The sequence below is a fragment of the Somniosus microcephalus genome, chromosome 2 (assembly GCF_052327205.1).
Source record: "Somniosus microcephalus isolate GS21.2 chromosome 2, FLI_Smic_1.0, whole genome shotgun sequence".
In the NCBI taxonomy this organism is placed as follows: Eukaryota; Metazoa; Chordata; class Chondrichthyes; order Squaliformes; family Somniosidae; genus Somniosus; species Somniosus microcephalus.
The window spans coordinates 25,133,835-25,152,682 of NC_140988.1; the positions used below are offsets into that span (position 1 = coordinate 25,133,835).

General features: G+C 45.5%; 1 protein-coding gene across 1 annotated transcript in view; it reads left to right on the top strand.

Moving 5' to 3' along the window:
- Positions 1-18,848, top strand: part of LOC147122606 (thrombospondin type-1 domain-containing protein 4-like) — a 389,820-nt gene that overhangs the window by 254,609 nt on the left and 116,363 nt on the right. Inside the window, exon 10 of the mRNA XM_086007593.1 lies at positions 6,873-7,052. Within this exon, the coding sequence (XP_085863719.1) occupies positions 6,873-7,052 (180 nt within the window). The remainder of the gene's footprint in view (positions 1-6,872; positions 7,053-18,848) is intronic.

Consider the following 18,848-nt stretch of genomic DNA (forward strand, 5'->3'; position numbering starts at 1 on the left):
GGAAGTGTTGGCTCACTTCAACCCGACACTGCCTATTCGGTTGGCTTGTGATGCTTCTCCATATGGTATTGGGGCAGTACTCTCACACAAGTTGCCAAATGGCACGGAAAGGCCAGTCGCGTTTGCATCCAGATCATTGACCTCCGCTGAGCGCAACTATGCGCAGATCAATAGGGAGGCTCTCAACCTTGTATGGGGAGTGAAGAAGTTTAATCATTACCTGCAGGGCCAAAAATTCACACTTCTAACAGACCATCAGCCGTTGGTATCCATTTTTAACCCTAAGAAGGGTGTTTCGGTGATGACAGCACAGCGTCTCCAGAGATGGTCCCTTTTCCTAGGGGCACATCAATATCAAATAGAATTCAAAGGTACGAAGCAGCATGGCAATGCTGATGGGCTGTCGCGCCTGCCACTACCTGAAGAAGAAGAAACGACGAAAGTTGACCCTGTTGAGTTATTTCATTCGACCATCATCGAGTGTTTACCAGTCACCAATGCAAGTATTGAAAGGGAAACCAGGAACGACCCGACACTGTCCAGAGTCTACGAGGTGACAGTGAAAGGATGGCCAACACGTGGTGATCCTCTGTTACCGGCATTCTCAGCAAGGCGAGACCAGCTGTCCGTCTGCCATGCTACTTTGATGTACGGGACAAGAGTGATTATTCCTCCCAAGTTAAGGGAAAGAGTTCTAAAAGAACTGCATGAAGGTCATCTGGGGGGAGTTAAGATGAAAAGTCTTGCTAGGGCTTATGTATGGTGGCCGGGTATTGACCAACAGATAGAGGAGTTGACGAAAAGCTGCGCTGGGTGCCAAAAAGTGCAAAATGCACCTCCGATCGCACCACTACACCCATGGGAATGGCCTTCAGCCCCATGGCAATGCGTACATATTGACTTTGCTGGTCCATTCATGGACTCCATGTTCCTAATTGCGGTGGACGCACATTCCAAATGGCCAGAAGTGATCAAGATGAATACCACTACTTCAGAAAAGACAATTGCGGTGTTAAGAACAATATTCGCAAGGAACGGATTGCCAGAACAGATCTGTTCGGACAACGGACCACAGTTCGTGTCGGAAGAATTCCAAAAATTCTTAAAGAAGAATGGGGTGAAACATTATACCTCTGCCCATATCATCCGGCGACAAACGGGTTGGCCAAGAGATTTGTCCAAACATTCAAAAAGGCAATAAAGGCCATGAACGATGATCAGATTCCACTACAGCACAAGGTGGACAATTTCCTAATGGCGTATCGAAACGCCGCTCATGCAGTGACTAACCAAAGTCCTGCCATGATGTTTTATAACAGGAGGTTGCGGTCCAGGTTGGACTTGTTAAAACCAAATGTGCGGAGGGAAGTGGAAAACAAACAGTTCCGGCATATTAATAACAAGTCCACTCGAAGTTTCGAAGTAGGACAACCAGTGTTGGCAAGGGGCTATGGAAACGAAAAATGGCAGTCCGGAACAATTCGGGCCAGACAAGGACCTCTGATGTACACAGTAGATATTGGTAACAATGTGATAAGGCGTCATGCGGATCAACTGGTAGAATCAAGAGCAAGGGTCGAACCCATGGTTGCGACAGAGACAACTGTGGAAGACGTTAATGAACCTGAAGCATCTACCTCGGCAGGGACTGTACCTGATGATGACGTCCAATACATAGGAAACCAACAAGAAGAGTCACCTCAGCAACAAGAATCAGAGACCACTGAAAGGCGTTATCCAGACCGAATCAGAAGGCCTCCTGAGAGACTGAACCTTTGAACTGTTTATACCTGAAGTTATATATGTATATATGTTATGATGTTATGTTAAATGAGGATATGACTATTAAGCTAAAAAGGGAGGATTGTGGTATATGTAACCTGTTCCACCTTAAGAGAACTTAAGCCTGTTCCACCTTAAGAGATGTAGGCCTAGAAATTGGGTTCTGGTCTTGCCAGGGCTGTAGCGCCAGAAAGTTTGCGCCAGCGGTAATGCGGCAGCGCCCGACGAAAATTCGGGTGCGCCGGGCCCAGACGGCAGCGGGCGCTAAAACCCTCCTTTAGCACCTCAAAACGGGCGTGAACTTGGGTTTCCCGGCGCTAATCCCCCGCTGCGGCACCCGATGCGGTGCGGCAGGCGGGGGAACTGCAGGCCTCCTCCTCCTGTTAAGGAGGAGCTGCCTGCAGCCGACAACTGTCCGGCGGATTGACCCGACATCTGAGCCCGGCACCTCGGGGAAGTGCCGGGCTCGCATGAGACACTGATCAGGGCCGCGGGGGGGGAATGCAGGAGTCCGGGAAGGGAGGTGCGGGCAGGCGGCCGCCGGGAACGCGGCCGGCCGCCGCTCCACCTTTATGCGCCGGCGCACACTGGGGGAAGACTCTGTTGCCAGAGTCTTAGTTGCGCCTGCCACGGGCGAGGCGGGCGCAACTGAATTTCGGCTTGGGGCCGGGTTACCACGGCAACCGGGACGCTGCGCACACCGATGACGTCATCGGTGCCGGCGCAGCGCTACCGGTCTACCGCCGCGGAAGGGCCCCAGGCAATTTAGGAACCGGCGCCAATTGCAGCGCTAGGCCCTCTAGCGCCACAAAATCGGCGCTAAGGGCACTGAATTTCTAGGCCGTACTACTTTCTCTGGCTGCTGTATACGTAATACCGGTGGTGACCACCGGTATATAAGCACTGTGTAGTAAGATTGTATTTCATATAGTCCTGACCTCCAACCAGTAAAGACCTGTTGAACTTTAATCTTGTAGTCTGTGTGTTATTAATTACAACTAGAACACACAGACTTTACAAGTTGTAGGATAAAGTTCCCTCTACACCAGCCCATCAAGCATACCAGGGGTCACAGTCTCAGAATAAGGGGTCAGCTTTATAGGACTGAGTTGGATGAGAAATTTCTTCACTCAGAGGGTTGTGAATCTTTGGAATTCTCTACCCTAGAGGGCTGTGGATGCTCAGTCGTTGAGTATATTCAAGACAGAGATCGATAGATTTTTGGATTCTAAGGGAACCAAGGGATATGGGAATAATGTGGGTAGATGCAGTTGAGGTAGAAGATCAGCCATGATCTTACTGAATGGCGGAGCGGGCTTGAAGTGCCGAATGGTCTACTCCTGCTCCTATTTTTTATGTTCTTATGTTCTTTCCAAAGGCAGATACAGCACAGATTAGATGCAGAGTAAAGTTCCCTCTACACTGCCCCATTAAACCATATAAGTTTACAGCTCAAAAAGAGGCCATTGGTTCATCATGGCTGTCAGCTCTTTGCTAGAGCAAGCTAAAACTAATCCCACTGCCCCTGTTCTCTCCCCATAGCCTTGTAGTTTCCTCTGTTTCAAATATGTATCCATTTTTTCCTTAAAAGAAGCACTGATGTCTGCCTCAACCAGTCTGTGTAAGGACATTTCCCTGAACCTCTCTCCTCACTCTCTTCTAAATCATCACAGAGTCCCCAGCCAGTGGAAACAATATTAGCCCAGATTTTGTGGTCAGCGGCGAAGTGATGGCACTCGCTACTGGCCCTGAAGAAAGCTGCCCACAAAGATCTAGCCATCTCCGTGGCATCAATTTCACCTTTCTCAGCGTTAATTTGATTCTGGCGCCAAGTCTAGGGGATCTCCAGCGTCCAGCAACAGCGATGTCGTCAAGTTGGCTAAGTAGCCAATCACATTGGAGAATTCTCACAAGATAGCAAACCCAGAATAAAAATGCACTAATTATCCTTCACTTTTAATACATTTTACAGAGCGTGAAATAAAGATTGGGACTTACACATGGAATTAAGGTAGAAGCTGAAATATCATAAACAAACTTTAAAAAAAAATTATTACATTAAAAGCCATGGAATTTTTATCATAATGGAAAAATTTGACATTTCATAAATATAAAATTAATTTTTCTGGGCCAGAACAGTTGTTCAGCGGTAGTTATGACTCAGTACGCCATTAAAAACCCAATTACACCTTACTGAACAAGGCTTAACTATTTTGGGGGTTTTAACAGCAATGTTAGAGAGTAAAAGCTGAAGTTCTCATCAGTTCAGTGGTTTCAATTGACGAAGGGAATGGTAGCATAGTGGTTATGTTACTGGACTAGTAATCCGGAAGGCCTGGACTAATGATCTGAGTTAGACCTAAGTTCAAATCCCACCAAAGCAGCTGGAAAATTTAAATTCAGTTAATTAAATAAATCTGGAATAAAAAAACTAGTATCAGTAATAGTGACCATGAAACTGTTGGATTGTCATAAAGGGGATGACATAAGAAAACTACTAGGCACTTGGTCAAAGCTTTAATCAACTGTTTTACAACATGGAGGTCTAGTTGTGTCCTTCACAAGTTCCTGTTAAGAATGTCCTGCACAAGCTGGGCCCGTGCCCGAGTATTTATACTCTCCCTGGACAGCGCCACCCGTAGGCCGCTCAGTATTATTTCATAAGTCTTTCTTTCATGAATGACTGATTCATATCAAGGGACATCTGCCATCCTTACCTAGTCTGGCCTATATGTGATTCCAGACCCACAGCAATGTGGTTGACTCTTAAATACCCTCTGAAATGGCCTAGCAAGCCACTCAGTTGTAAAAAAACAATAACAATAAGAATAAAACCAGACGGACCACCTGGCATCGACCTCAGCACTGGCTACGGCACACCCAGTTGACCCTGCAAAGTCCTCCTCTGGGGACTTGTGCCAAAATTGGGAGAGCTGTCCCACAGACTAGTCAAGCAACAGCCTGACTTCCAAGGCTTCTTCGGCAGCACCTCCCAAACCCGTGACCTCTACCACCTAGATGGACAAGGGCAGCAGGTGCATGGGAACACCACCACCTCCAAGTCACACACCATCCTGACTTGAAAGTATATCGCCGTTCCTTCATCATCAAAATCCTGGAACTAACAGCACTGTGGGAGCACCTTCACCACACGGACTGCAATGGTTCAAGAAGGGGGCTCACTTCCACCTTCTCAAGGGCAACTAGGGATGGGCAATAAATGCTGGCCTTGCCAGCAACACCCACATCCCATGAACGAATAAATTGATTGCTCGCTGCGGGGAGTTCAACAGCACGCCCTGTGGAGGAGCTGGGAATGACTGACAGCAACTTCTGGATTTCCGCGTTTAACTGCGCATGTGCGGATGTCAGAAGTTGCTGTCAGTTTCACAATTGTAATGACGGCGAACGCTGACAGATTCATCGTCATTACAACTGCAAATTCCGGGCCAAACGTTCCCTATTCACTCTATCAAAATTCTTCATAATTTTAAAACCCCTTTTTTAAATCACCTAGCCTTTTCCACTCTGATGCAAATAAGCCAATATCTCAATTCTCTCATAACTACAGTTTCTCAGCCATTGCATCATGGTGAATCTTTGTGGCACTTTTCTCAGGCTTTAATGTCCTATTGATAATAGGGTGCCCAAAACTGCACATATTATTGTAACTGTAGCCTAACCAGTGTTTTGTATAAATTCATCATTACTTTATTCTATGCTCCTGTTTATAAAACCCAAAATTGTATTGGCCTTTTTTATGGCTTTATCTACCTAAACTCATACTTTCAGGGAATTATATATTTGAACCCCTAGGTTTTCTGTTCGTCAAAATCCTTCAGTGTCTTCCATTAAGTTAAACTCTCACTCCTTGTTACTTCTCCCAAAACATATTATCCACATTAAATTGTATCTGCCACCTGTCTGCCCATTCTGCTTACCTTCTGAAATCTTTTACAGTGCTCTTCACAGTTTGTCAAACCTTATACTTTGTATTGTCATCAAATGTTCTGAAAAGTGAACCCAGCACTGATCCCTGAGGTACAACACTTCCATCCCTTCTGCATAGATACAGAGTGAGGCCGTCCCATCGAGCATTTTCAGATTAGGTACAGCATAGTTAGTTGCATGGTGAAGTTTCTTCTACTTCTCTCCAACAATGCAGCTCAGCCCCAATCTCAGCCATTATTATAATCCTCGCCACAACATTTCTCCAATTCCCCCTACCAGCCATTCTGTGGCCTTTCTGAATGAGATTGCCAATTTACCATAAATTAGGAGTCGTTTGGTGCCAGAAATCCAAAAATCGGCATGAATCTGCCAATTAGTGAACAGGCTGCTCCTATCCTGCAGGAAGTTTAAAAAGCTGAGTGAGCAGGACAAAAATGGGAAATATGGAAGGAGCAGGCAGTGGATTCATGGGCTGGGTAAAAGGGATGGCGGGCTGGATAAAAGGGATGGCGCGCTGGATAAAGGGGATGGCTGGCTGGATAAAAGGGATGGCGGGCTGGATAAAGGGGACTCACGGACTGCCTTTGGACATCCCCATTCAAAGCGTGCTTAGGATCACAGGTTCTACATAAATGAAGCAGTATTCTGACCATCTGTCAGTACACATCAAGGACCAGGAGTTGGCTCAAAACCTTCCCAAAGCTGGAGAAGAGGAGGAATCTAGTCTGTTACCTTTTGCTTGCTTTGACCGCACTAAGTTATTTTTATGAAGCACGAGGAGAGAATTTCCATGGGGATTTTCCAGCTAATCAACTGTAACTTCGGCTGGAACAGCCCTGGTAATCCCGGAAAAACAGCGTAAATGCCTTTTGTGCATTATCCCAAGGGTTTTCATGGTTCTTCCGCCAGTTATGGTGATGAGCGGAAGAACGCCAGCAGAAATTTACCCCCTAAATGTGTTTGATTGTGATAACTGAGGCCACAAATACAGAATACATAGGAACAGGAGGAGCCCATTCAGCCCCTCGAGCCTGTTCCACCGTTCAATTAGGTGATGGCTGATCTGTATCATAACTCCATCAATCCGCCTTGGTTCCGTAACCCTTAATAAAAATGTTTTGCTCCTGTTTCTTTCACAGTGCTCAGCAGAGTGTAGTAATGGAACCCAAATCCGGAGTGTGGTCTGCCTGAAAAAGACTGATGACAAACTTATGGTGATAGACACACTTGAATGCTCCCACCTAGAGAGACCAGAATCAGAACAAAGCTGTCACCTAAGGAAATGTGATGTCAAATGGTACACAACAGACTGGAGTGCAGTAAGTATCACAGCTAAATAATTATCAGTGGGGAGTGCAGTAAGTGTCACAGCTAAAGAACTATCAGTGCGGAGTGCAGTAAGTATCACAGCTAAAGAACTATCAGTGGAGAGTGCAGTAAGTAACACAGCTGAAGAATTATCAGTGGGGAGTGCATTAAGCATCAAAGCTAAAGAACTATCAGTGGGGAGTGCAGTAATTTTTACAGCTAAAGATCTATCTTGGGGAGTGCAGTAAGTATCACAGCTAAAAAACTATCAATGGAGAGTGCTGTAGGTATCACAGCTAAAACAAACTATCAGTGCGGAGTGCAGTAAGTATCACAGCTAAAGAACTATCAGTGCAGAGTGCAGTAAGCATCACAGCTAAAGAATTATCAGTGGGCAGCGCAGTAAGTGTCACAGCTAAAGAATTATCAGTGGGGCGTGCAGTAAGTATCACAGCTAAAGAACTATCAGTGCAGAGTGCAGTAAGCATCACAGCTAAAGAATTATCAGTGAGGAGCGCAGTAAGTGTCACAGCTAAAGAACTATCAGTGGGGAGCGCAGTAAGTATCACAGCTAAAGAACTATCAGTGGGGAGTGCAGTAAGTATCACAGCTAAAAAACTATCAGTGCGGGGTGCAGTAAGTATCACAGCTAAAGAACTATCAGTGCAGAGTGCAGTAAGTATCACAGCTAAAGAGCTATCAGTGCAGAGTGCAGTAAGTATCACAGCTAAAGAGCTATCAGTGGCGAGTGCAGTAAGTATCACAGCTAAAGAACTTTCAGTGCGAAGGGCAGTAAGTATCACAGCTTAAGAATTATCAGTGGGGAGTGCAGTAAGTATCACAGCTAAAGATCTATCAGTGCGGAGTGCAGTAAGTATCACAGCTAAAGAACTATAAGTTGAGAGTGCAGTAAGTAGCAGAGCTAAAGAACTATAGTGGAGGGTGCAGTAAGTATCACAGCTAAAGAGCTATCAGTGGCGAGTGCAGTAACTATCACAGCTAAAGAACTATCAGTGGGGAGTTCAGTAAATATCACTGCTAAAGAAATATTAGTGGGGAGTTCAGTAAGTATAACAGCTAAAGAATTATCAGTGGGGAGTGCAGTAAGCATCACAGCTAAAGAACTATCAGTGCAGAGTGCAGTAAGCATCACATCTAAAGAACTATCAGTGGAGAGTGCAGTAAGTATCACAGCTAAAGAACTATCAGTTGGGAGTGCAGTAAGTATCACAGCTAAAGAACTATTGTGGAGAGTGCAGTAAGTGTAACAGCTAAAGAACTATCAGTGCAGAGTGCAGTAAGTATCACAGCTAAAGATCTATCACTGCAGAGTGCATTAAGTATCACAGCTAAAGAGCTATCAGTGCGGAGGGCAATAAGTATCACAGCTAAAGAACTATCAGTGCGGAGTGCAGTAAGTATCACAGCTAAAGAACTATCAGTGCAGAGTGCAGTAAGTATCACAGCTAAAGAACAATCAGTGGGGAGTGCAGTAAGTATCACAGCTTAAGAATTATCTGTGGGGAGTGCAGTAAGTATCACAGCTAAAGAATTATCAATGTGGAGTGCAGTAATTGTCACAGCTAAAGAAGTATCTGTGCAGAGTGCAGTAAGTATCGCAGCTGAAGATCTATCTGTGCGGAGTGCAGTAAGTATCACAGCTAAAGAACTATAAGTTGAGAGTGCAGTAAGTATCAGAGCTAAAGAACTATTGTGGAGGGTGCAGTAAGTATCACAGCTAAAGAGCTATCAGTGACGAGTGCAGTAAGTATCACAGCTAAATAACTATCAGTGCGGAGTGCAGTAAGTATCAGAGCTAAAGAACTATCAGTGCGGAGTGCAGTAAGTATCACAGCTAAAGAACTAACAGTGCAGCGTGCAGTAAGTATCACAGCTAAAGAACTATCAGTGTGGAGTGCAGTAAGTATCACGGCTAAAGAACTATCAGTGCGGAGTGCAGTGAGCATCACAGCTAAAGAACTATCAGTGGGGAGTTCAGTAAATATCACTGCTAAAGAAATATTAGTGGGGAGTTCAGTAAGTATAACAGCAAAGAATTATCAATGGGGAGTTCAGTAAGTATCACAGCTAAAGAATTATCAGTGGGGAGTGCAGTAAGTATCACAGCTAAAGAACTATCAGTGGGGAGTGCAGGAAGTAGCACAGCTAAAGAACTACCAGTGCGGAGTGCAGTAAGTATCACAGCTAAAGAATTATTAGTGGGGAGTTCAGTAAATATCACTGCTAAATAAATATTAGTTGGAAGTTCAGTAAGTATAACAGCTAAAGAACTATCAATGGGGAGTTCAGTAAGTATCACAGCTAAAGAATTATCAGTGGGTGTGCAGTAAGTATCACAGCGAAAGAACTATCAGTGCAGAGTGCAGTTAGTATCACAGCTGAAGAACTAGCAGTGTGGAGTGCAGTAGGTATCACAGCTAAAGAACTATCAGTGCGGAGTGCAGTAATTATAACATCTAAAGAACTATCAGTGGGGAATCCAGTAAGTATCACAGCTAAAGAACCATCAGTGGGGAGTGCAGTAAGTATCACAGCTAAAGAACTATCAGAGCAGAGTGCAGTAAGTATAACATCTAAAGAACTATCACTGGGGAATACAGTAAGTATTACAGCTAAAGGACAATCAGTGCCGAGTGCAGTAACTATCACAGCTAAAGAATAATCAGTGCAGAGTGCAGTAACTATCACAGCTAAAGAATTATCAGGGCAGCGTGCAGTAAGTATCACAGTTGAAGAATAATCAGTGGGGAGTGCAGTAAGTATCACATCTACAGAACTATCCTGAACAGCACTGTCAGCAAAACACAACATGGGGGAAACAGGAGTCACTTCTGCTTGGACCACAACAGGTGTTGCTAGGCCTTATAAGGCCTCATCAGGACCAGCCACTGCATCACAATGTGCAGACGTCTAGGCTTTCTACACTGGTATCCATGGTTGAGCCAGAACTGGTTAAATCAACCTCTTCCTCCTTTTTCCTGTCCATCTCTATAGTGCAGTAAGTATCACAGCTAAAGTACTATCAGTGCGGAGTGCAGTAAGTATCACAGCTAATGAACTATCAGTGCGGAGTGCAGTAAGTATCACAGCTAAAGAACTAACAGTGCAGAGTGCAGTAAGCATCACAGCTTAAGAACTATCAGTGCGGAGTGCAGTAAGTATCACGGCTAAAGAACTATCAGTGGGGAGTGCAGTATCACAGCTAAAGAACTATCAGTGCAGAGTGCAGTAAGTATCACAGATAAATGACTATCAGTGCAGAGTGCATTAAGTATCACAGCTAAAGAACTATCAGTGGGGAGTGCAGTATTTATCAGAGCTAAAGAACTATCAGTGCGGAGTGCAGTAAATATCACAGCTAAAGAATTATCTGTGGGGAATGCAGTAAGTATCACAGCTAAAGAACTATCAGTGGGGAGTGCATTAATATCACAGCTGAAGAACTATCTCTGCGGAGTGCAGTAAGTATCACAGCTAAAGAACTAACAGTGCGGAGTGCAGTATCACAGCTGAAGAACTATCCGTGGAGAGTGCAATAAGTATCACAGCTAAAGAACTATCAGTGCGAAGTGCAGTAAGTATCAAAGCTAAAGAACTATCAGTGTGCAGTAAGTATCACAGTTAAAGAACTAGCAGTGCGGAGTGCAGTAAGTAACACAGCTAAAGAAATATCAGTGAGCAGTGCAGAAAGCATCACAGCTAAAGAACTATCAGTGAGGAGTGCAGTAAGTATCACTGCTAAAGCGCTATCAGTGCGGAGTGCAATAAGTATCACAGCTAAAAAATTATCAGTGGGGAGTGCAGTAAGTATCACTGCTAAAGCGCTATCAGTGGGGAGTGCAGGAAGTATCACAGCTAAAGAACTATCAGTGGGGAGTGCAGTAAGCATCACAGCTAAAGAATTATCAGTGGGGTGTGCAGTAAGCATCACAGCTAAAGAACTAGCGGTGCAGAGTGCAGGACGTATCACAGCTTAGAACTAACAGTGGGGAGTGCAATAAGTATCACGGTTAAAGAACTATCAGTTGTGAGTGCAGTAAGTATCACAGCTAAAGAACTATCAGTGCGGAGTGCAGTAAGCATCAAAGCTTAAGGATTATCTGGGGAGTGCAGTAAGCATCGCGGCTAAAGAACTATCAGTGCAGAGTGCAGTAAGTATCACAGCTAAAGAACTATCAGTGCGGAGTGCAGTAAATATCACAGCTAAAGAATTATCTGTGGGGAATGCAGTAAGTATCACAGCTAAAGAACTATCAGTGGGGAGTGCATTAATATCACAGCTGAAGAACTATCTCTGCGGAGTGCAGTATCACAGCTAAAGAACTATCAGTGCGAAGTGCAGTAAGTATCAAAGCTAAAGAACTATCAGTGGGGAGTGCAGTAAGTATCACAGCTAAAGAACTATCAGTGGGGAGTGCAGTAAGTATCACAGCTGAATAACTATCAGTGGGGAGTGCAGTCAGTATCACTGCTAATGAACTATCAGTGGGGAGTGCAGTAATTATCAGAGCTAAAGAACTATCAGTGCGGATTGCATTAAATATCACAGCTGAAGAATTATCTGTGGGGCGTGCATTAAGTATCACAGCTAAAGCACTAACAGTGCAGAGTGCAGTAAGTATCACAGCTGAAGAACTATCAGTGCAGAGTGCGGTAAGTATCAAAGCTTAAGAACTATCACTGAGGAGTGCAGAAGTATCACAGCTAAAGAACTATCAGTGGGGAGTGCAGTAAGTATCACAGCTAAAGAACTATCAGTGGGGAGTGCAGTAAGTATCACTGCTAAAGCGCTATCAGTGCGGAGTGCAGAAAGTATCACAGCTAAAGAACTGTCATTTGGGAGTGCAGTAAGTATCACAGCTAAAGAACTATCAGTGCGGAGTGCAGTAAGTATCACAGCTGAAGAACTATCAGTGCGGAGTGCAGCAAGTATCACGGCTATAGAACTATCAGCGCAGAGTGCAGTAAGTATCACAGCTAAAGAATCATCAGTGCGGAGTGCAGAAAGCATCACAGCTAAACAACTATCAGTGCGAAGTGCAGTAAGTATCAAAGGTAAAGAACTATCAGTGGGGAGTGCAGTAAGTATCACAGCTGAAGAACTATCTGTTAGATCCGTGATTCTGAGAGTATGATGTTTTTCAATAACCAGACGGATGCTGTAACTTAACAATCAACAGGTATTTACTGGAGTAGGGTAGTCTCAAGACTGGGGGTACAGAGGCATGCTCAAGGCTTATATACCGGTGTGGTCACTGCCGGTACTACAGTATACAGGAGCTGTAAAAGTAGTTCTCTCTTAAAGGTACATGCACTACAATTCCTCCCCTTTTAGATTAGCAGTACCCATAATATTCAAATAACAATTAACACTTTAACATGCATATTAAACAAAAATAGTCCATTCATAGATTCAGTCTTTGGGGCGGCTTCCTGATCCTTTCGGGATAGCGCCTTTCCTGAGGTTCTTGTTCTTGGTGCGGAGGCGATTCTGGCCCCTTTTCGTCGGTTTGTTCATCAGTTTCCACTGCAACTGGTTTGGAGGTAGATGCTACCGGTATGCCGGGTTCATCCCCAGGTACTCAAGACATGGGGTTGACTCGTTCCTGTGACGCTAAGATCTGATCGACGTGGCGTCTCACAATGTTCTCCCCGACTTCCACTGTGTACATTAATGGCCCCTGCCTTGTGCATATCGTTCCGGGTTGCCATTTCTCTGTTCGGTAGTCACGGGCCAAGACTGGTTGTCCTACGTTGAAGCTCCTTGTCGGCTTCTCATTGATGTGCTGGAATTGTTTATCCTCAACATTTCTTCACACATTTGGTCTGAGCAAGTCCAGATGAGATCTCAACCTTCGGTGAAAGAATATCATGGCCGGGGTCTGGTTGGTGACTGCATGTGTCGCATTTCTGTAGGCTCATAGGAAATTGTCCACCTTATGCTGTAGTGGAATTTCATCGTCGCACATGGCCCTTATCGCCTTTTTAAAGGTTTGTACGAACCTCTCAGCCAATCCATTTGTGGCTGGATGATACGGGGCGGATGTGTAATGCCTTACCCCATTCTTCTCATAAATTTTCGAAACTCTTCGGACACAAACTGTGGTCCGTTATCAGAGAAAATCTGCTCTGGCAAGCCGTTCCTGGCAAATATGGTCCGTAGGACTGCAATCGTTTTCTCTGTAGTGGTTGAGGACATTTTTATCAGCTCAGGCCATTTCGAGTGAGCATCCACTGCTATTAAAAACATTGAGTGTCAGGGTTGGGGAGCCACGGGGCCGTATAAATACGAGGCCGTGCCCTCCGGGCGAGGTAGGTTCTGGACCCAAGTGCAGAAACCAGACAAGAGACAAATATACCGTACTTTGTTTGAACTTTACTAGATTACACATAACTAGATTAACACCAGGGACACAACGATATACATAAGAACTAGAGACAAGAGAACTCGAGACAGAAACACAACAAGCATACATAAGAACTAGAGACAAGTTACAAGACAGCTAGTCAAGATAGGAACTCAGGACAGCTTCCATGAGGAAGCCCACTTGTCTATACTGAGCTTGCAACAAGCTACCACAAGGGGCAACCGGCTTGCCGAGGCTAAACTCCAGACAAGCTACCCCAAGGGTAATCGGCTTATCAATGCAAAGCTCAAGACAAGATCCCAACGGCTCCCACATAGCAACACGCTAGTCCAAACAGCACCTTACCAAGACAAGCAACTTAACAGAACAACAGACTTAAATACATCTTAAATCCAGAGACAAGAACACAGACTTAGATACATAGCTCGAGAGAACTATGGCAGCCAGCTAGTGAAGGCAAGCTGCCATAGAGAAAAGGCTAGTCACACAGAGCACCTAGTCAAGACAAAGGACATTATCAAGACTAACTCCCTGGTCCACCCTAGTGAGGACTGAGCAAAGAGTGAAGCAACAACAGAACTTATATACCAAGAAACCAGGTGAAACCCATAAACAGCTAACAGGCCGTTAAGAATTAACACAGGGCTAGGAACAATTAACACAGAAAACAAACAAGGTGAAGGTGCCATCTAGAGGTTACCAACAGAACTGACTGGCACCCTCACATTGAGTCCATGAATGGACCAGCGAAATCAATATGCACCCGTTGCCATGGAGAGGATGGCCACTCCCATGGGTGTAGAGGGTCATGTGGTGGTGCATTTTGGACCTTCTGGCATCCTGAGCAGCTCTTGGTTAGGCCTTCGATTTGTTGATCGATTCCCGGCCACCACAAATAAGCCCTAGCAAGGCTTTTCATTTTCACTCCCCGCAGATGACCTTCATGAAGCTCATTTAGCACTCTCTCCCTTAACTTGGGTGGAATCACCACTCTGGATCCACACATCACTGGCCCCTGGCATACTGACAGCTGTTCTCTTCTGGATGAGAATGCTGGCAACAGTGAGTCGCCATGTGTTGGCCATCCCCTCACCGTCAAATCATATACCCGAGACAGCGTCGGATCATTGCGGGTCTCCTTCTCTATATCCGCGTTCGTTACTGGCAATCGTTCAATTATTGACGAATAAAATCTCGATAGGGTCCACTGCTGGTGCTTCCTCCACAGTAGGCAGTGGCAGGCGTGATAGCCCATCAGCGTTTCCATGCTGTTTCGTGCCTTTATATTCTATTTCATATTGATTCGCCCCTAGAAACAGGGACCATCTTTGTAACCGTTGTGCAGTCATCACTGGAACGCCCTTCTTAGGATTAAAGATGGAGACAAGTGGTTGGTGATCAGTCAGCAAGGTGAACTTCTGCCTATGCAGATAGTGTTGAATTTTTTACCCCCCATACTAGACTGAGGGCCTCCCTGTCAATCTGGGCGTAGTTGCGCTCGGCTGAGGTTAGTGACCGAGACGCAAAGGCTACTGGCCTCTCCAACCTGTCTTGGAATTTGTGCGACAGCACCGCTCCAATACCATAGGGTGATGCATCACATGCCAAACGAATTGGTAGTGCTGGGTTGAAATGTGCCAACACCTCTTTTGATGTGATCAATTCTTTACACTTCTGGAAAGCTCGTCTACGTTCGTCATTCCACTTCCATGGTACCCCTGTTTGCAGTAGGGTGTTCAGTGGGTATAATACCGTGGACAAATTTGGTAAGAACTTATGGTAGTAGTTTACCAGCCCGAGGAACGACCTCAGTTGTGACACACTTTCCGGTGCTGGAGCCTTGACTACCGCCTCAATCTTTTCAGGGGACTTATGTAACCCCTCTTCATCGATGACGTGGCCACAATACGAGATCTGCTTCTGGAAAAACTCGCACTTGTGGCGATTAGCTCGTAGCCCATATTCCTTTAATCTGGTGAGCACCTTCTCCAAGTTGGCGAGGTGATCACTGTCATTTTCGCCCGTGACCAGGATGTCGTCCAAATAACACTGGGTCCCTGGAATCCCTTGCAGGACTTGATCCATTGCCCTTTGCCAAATAGCCAGAGCCGATGCTACCCCGAACACCAGCCGGTTGTATTGATAGAGACCTTTATGAGTGTTGATCGTGAGGTATTGTTTCGAGGCTTCTTCTACCTCCATTTGCAAGTATGCCTGGGCTAGATCAATTTTGGTGAAGCGTTTACCTCCAGATAGCGAGGCGAAAATATCCTCAATTCGTGGAAACGGATATTGTACCATGTGAAGGACTGGGTTCACTGTCACCTTAAAATCCCCACAGATGCGGACCTTCTTTGGTTCCCCAGGCGTATTACTCAACGACCTCTTCATTACAGGAATGATGGGTGTAGCCCACTCGCTCCAGTCTACTTTGGACAGTACTCCTGAACGTTCCAACCCTTCCAGCTCTGCTTCGATGGCTGGTCTGATCGCATAAGGCACTGGTCTGGCCTTAAGAAACTTTGGGCTTGCATTTTCCTCTATTTTAATCGTTGCTGTTATGCCTTTTAGTGTTCCGAGTCCCTCCTGGAACACTTCTTTTGCGTCAGTTAGCATTTTTGACAGTCGTCCAGGTGTGACGTCGTCATCCTTTTTGGCCTCAACCTTCAGTGCCTGTATGGAATGCCAATCTAATTCTTTCTTCCGGATCCATTCACGTCCTAGCAGTGGTGGTCCTCCATCTGGCAATACATATAAGTCCATTTTAGGTATTTCCTGGCCTTTGTATATCACTTTCACCCTTATTTTTCCTTTGGGGTAGACTTTTTGCCCCGTGTACATCTTCAAGACAATCTCTGTAGCTTTCAAGGGTATATGTGAAAATAGCCGCTTGTAGTCCCTTTGGTTTATGACTGTTAGGGCTGATCCTGTGTCCAATTCCATTTTCACTTGGACTCCGTCTATCTTGAGTGTAACCCAGATAGTCTGGTGATCCTCCATTTTGGTTACCTTATGTAGTTTCAGACAACCCAGCTCCTTGCTTCCGGAGTCTGTGTCACTTTTCTGTTCGTCTGAACTACTGTCCATCACCTTGTGTACCTTTTTGTACTTCTCCTGTGGAGATTCCTTGCTGTTGGTTTTCTTCCCAGACCTGCAGACTCTTGCTATGTGTCCTGCTTTTCCACACTGTCTGCACACTTGGTCCTTGAACCAACAATCCTTCTGGTCGTTTGCTGTTCTGCCGTAGCGATAACACTTCCCTGTTCCATAGGACATTTCATTGGTGCCATATTCTTGCGGTCTCCGTTGTATCTCTGCAGCGCCCCTTGCGGCTGCTTCGTGTGATACTGCCATACTGAAAGCCTTTTCCAGCGTAAGATCCTTTTCTGATAGAAGCCGTTTCTGGGTTCCTTCACTTTGAAGCCCACACACAAACTTGTCCCTTAACGTATCTGCTAGTCCCACTCCAAACTAGCAGTGTTTCGATAGCTTGCACAGTTCCGTTAAGTACTCAGCATTGCTTTCGTCTTTGTGTTGGTTCCTTTTATGGAACTTAAATCGTTCTGCTATCAGCAGCGGTGTGGGGTTTAAGTGGTCCTGTAGGATTTCTACTATGCTTTCGAAATTCTTATTCACAGGCTTCTCTGTGGTTATTAAGTTTCGCAGTAACCCATAGGTTTTTGCACCCATGGAATTTAACAAAACCAGTGCTTTCCTAGCATCTGGCACTTCATTCGCCCTGCAGTGCACCTCAATACGTTCCACATATGTCGCCCAATCTTCGACTTCATTGTCGAACGTAGAGACACTGCCACTCTTCGGCATCCCTGGGTGTGATTTAACTGTCAAAAATGGCGTCTCCCATGCTTTCCCTTCTTCTCCACGGCTCAATGGCGTCTCCCGCGCTCTCCCTTCTTCTCCCCACGGACACTGTTCAGCCCTTGAGCCCTGGCTGTGCTCTGTGCATTTTTTTTTTTGTGCGCCTTTCCCGTTTCCACTGCTCGGTCCTGAACCCGGCTGCTGCTTTACCTCTCTCCGTTTTGTTTTTCCTCGACGCCGCTCGGTTTTCAACCCCCGGCTGCGCCCTGTGCGCTTCACCCTCTATCTTACCCCGTCAACGCTGCTCGGCTTTTTCTCTGCCGTCGGTCGGCTCCAGCCGCCGCTGTCCGGGAAGGGTCTGCGCTGTACCTGTCATCAGTCTGTTGCTGATCATCGTGGCTGGGGAACGAAGCCCGGCTCTCCACAGCCTCCCCTGCGATGTTCACTCTCTGCCGGACGACTGGGCGGTTGCTCGTGGTCGACGCCGTGTTTCTGGCCTCGACTTTCTTCCACCGCCCTCCCGGAGCGAATCCTCAAAGGGAAATGCAGAGTTGCAGGTAGATTCGAATCGACACTCGTCGCCACTGTTAGATCCGTGATTCTGAGAGTATGATGTTTTTCAATAACCAGACGGATGCTGTAACTTAACAATCAACAGGTATTTACTGGAGTAGGGTAGTCTCAAGACCGGGGGTACAGAGGCATGCTCAAGGCTTATATACCGGTGTAGTCACTGCCGGTACTACAGTATACAGGAGCTGTAAAAGTAGTTCTCTCTTAAAGGTACATACACGACACTATCAGTGAAGAGTGCAGTAGGTATCACAGCTAAAGAATTATCAGTGCAGACTGCATTAAGTATCACAGCTGAAGAACTCCCAGTTCAGAGTGCAGTAAGTATCACAGCTCAGGAAATATCAGTGCGGACTGCAGTAAGTATCACAGCTAAAGAATTATCTCTGGGGAGTGCAGTAAGTATCACAGCTGAAGAACTATCAGTGCGGAGTGCAGTATGTATCACAGCTAAAGAATTATCAGTGCAGAGTGCAGTAAGTATCACAGCTGAACAACTCCCAGTTCAGACTGCAGTAAGTATCACAGCTAAGGAACTATCAGTGCGGAGTGCTGTAAGTATCACAGCTAAAGAACTATCAGTGCGGAGTGCAGTAAGTATCACAGCTAAAAAATTATTAGTGGGGAGTGAAGTAAGTATCACAGCTAAAAAAACTATTGTGGAGAGTGCAGTAAGTATCACAGCTAAAGAGCTATCAGTGGCAAGTGCAGTAAGTATCACAGCTAAAGAACTATCAGTGGAGAGTGCAGTAAGTATCACAGCTAAAGAACTACCAGTGCGGAGTTCAGTAAGTGTCACAGCTAAAGAATTATTAGTGGGGAGTTCAGTAAATATCACTGCTAAAGTAATATTAGTGGGGAGTTCAGTAAGTTTAACAGCTAAAGTACTATCAGTGCGGAGTGCAGGAATTATCAGAGCTAAAGAAGTTTCAGTGCGGAGTGCAGTAAATATCACAGCAAAAGAATTTTCTGTGGGGCGTGCAGTAAGTATCACACCTAAAGAACTATCAGTGCAGAGTGCAGTAA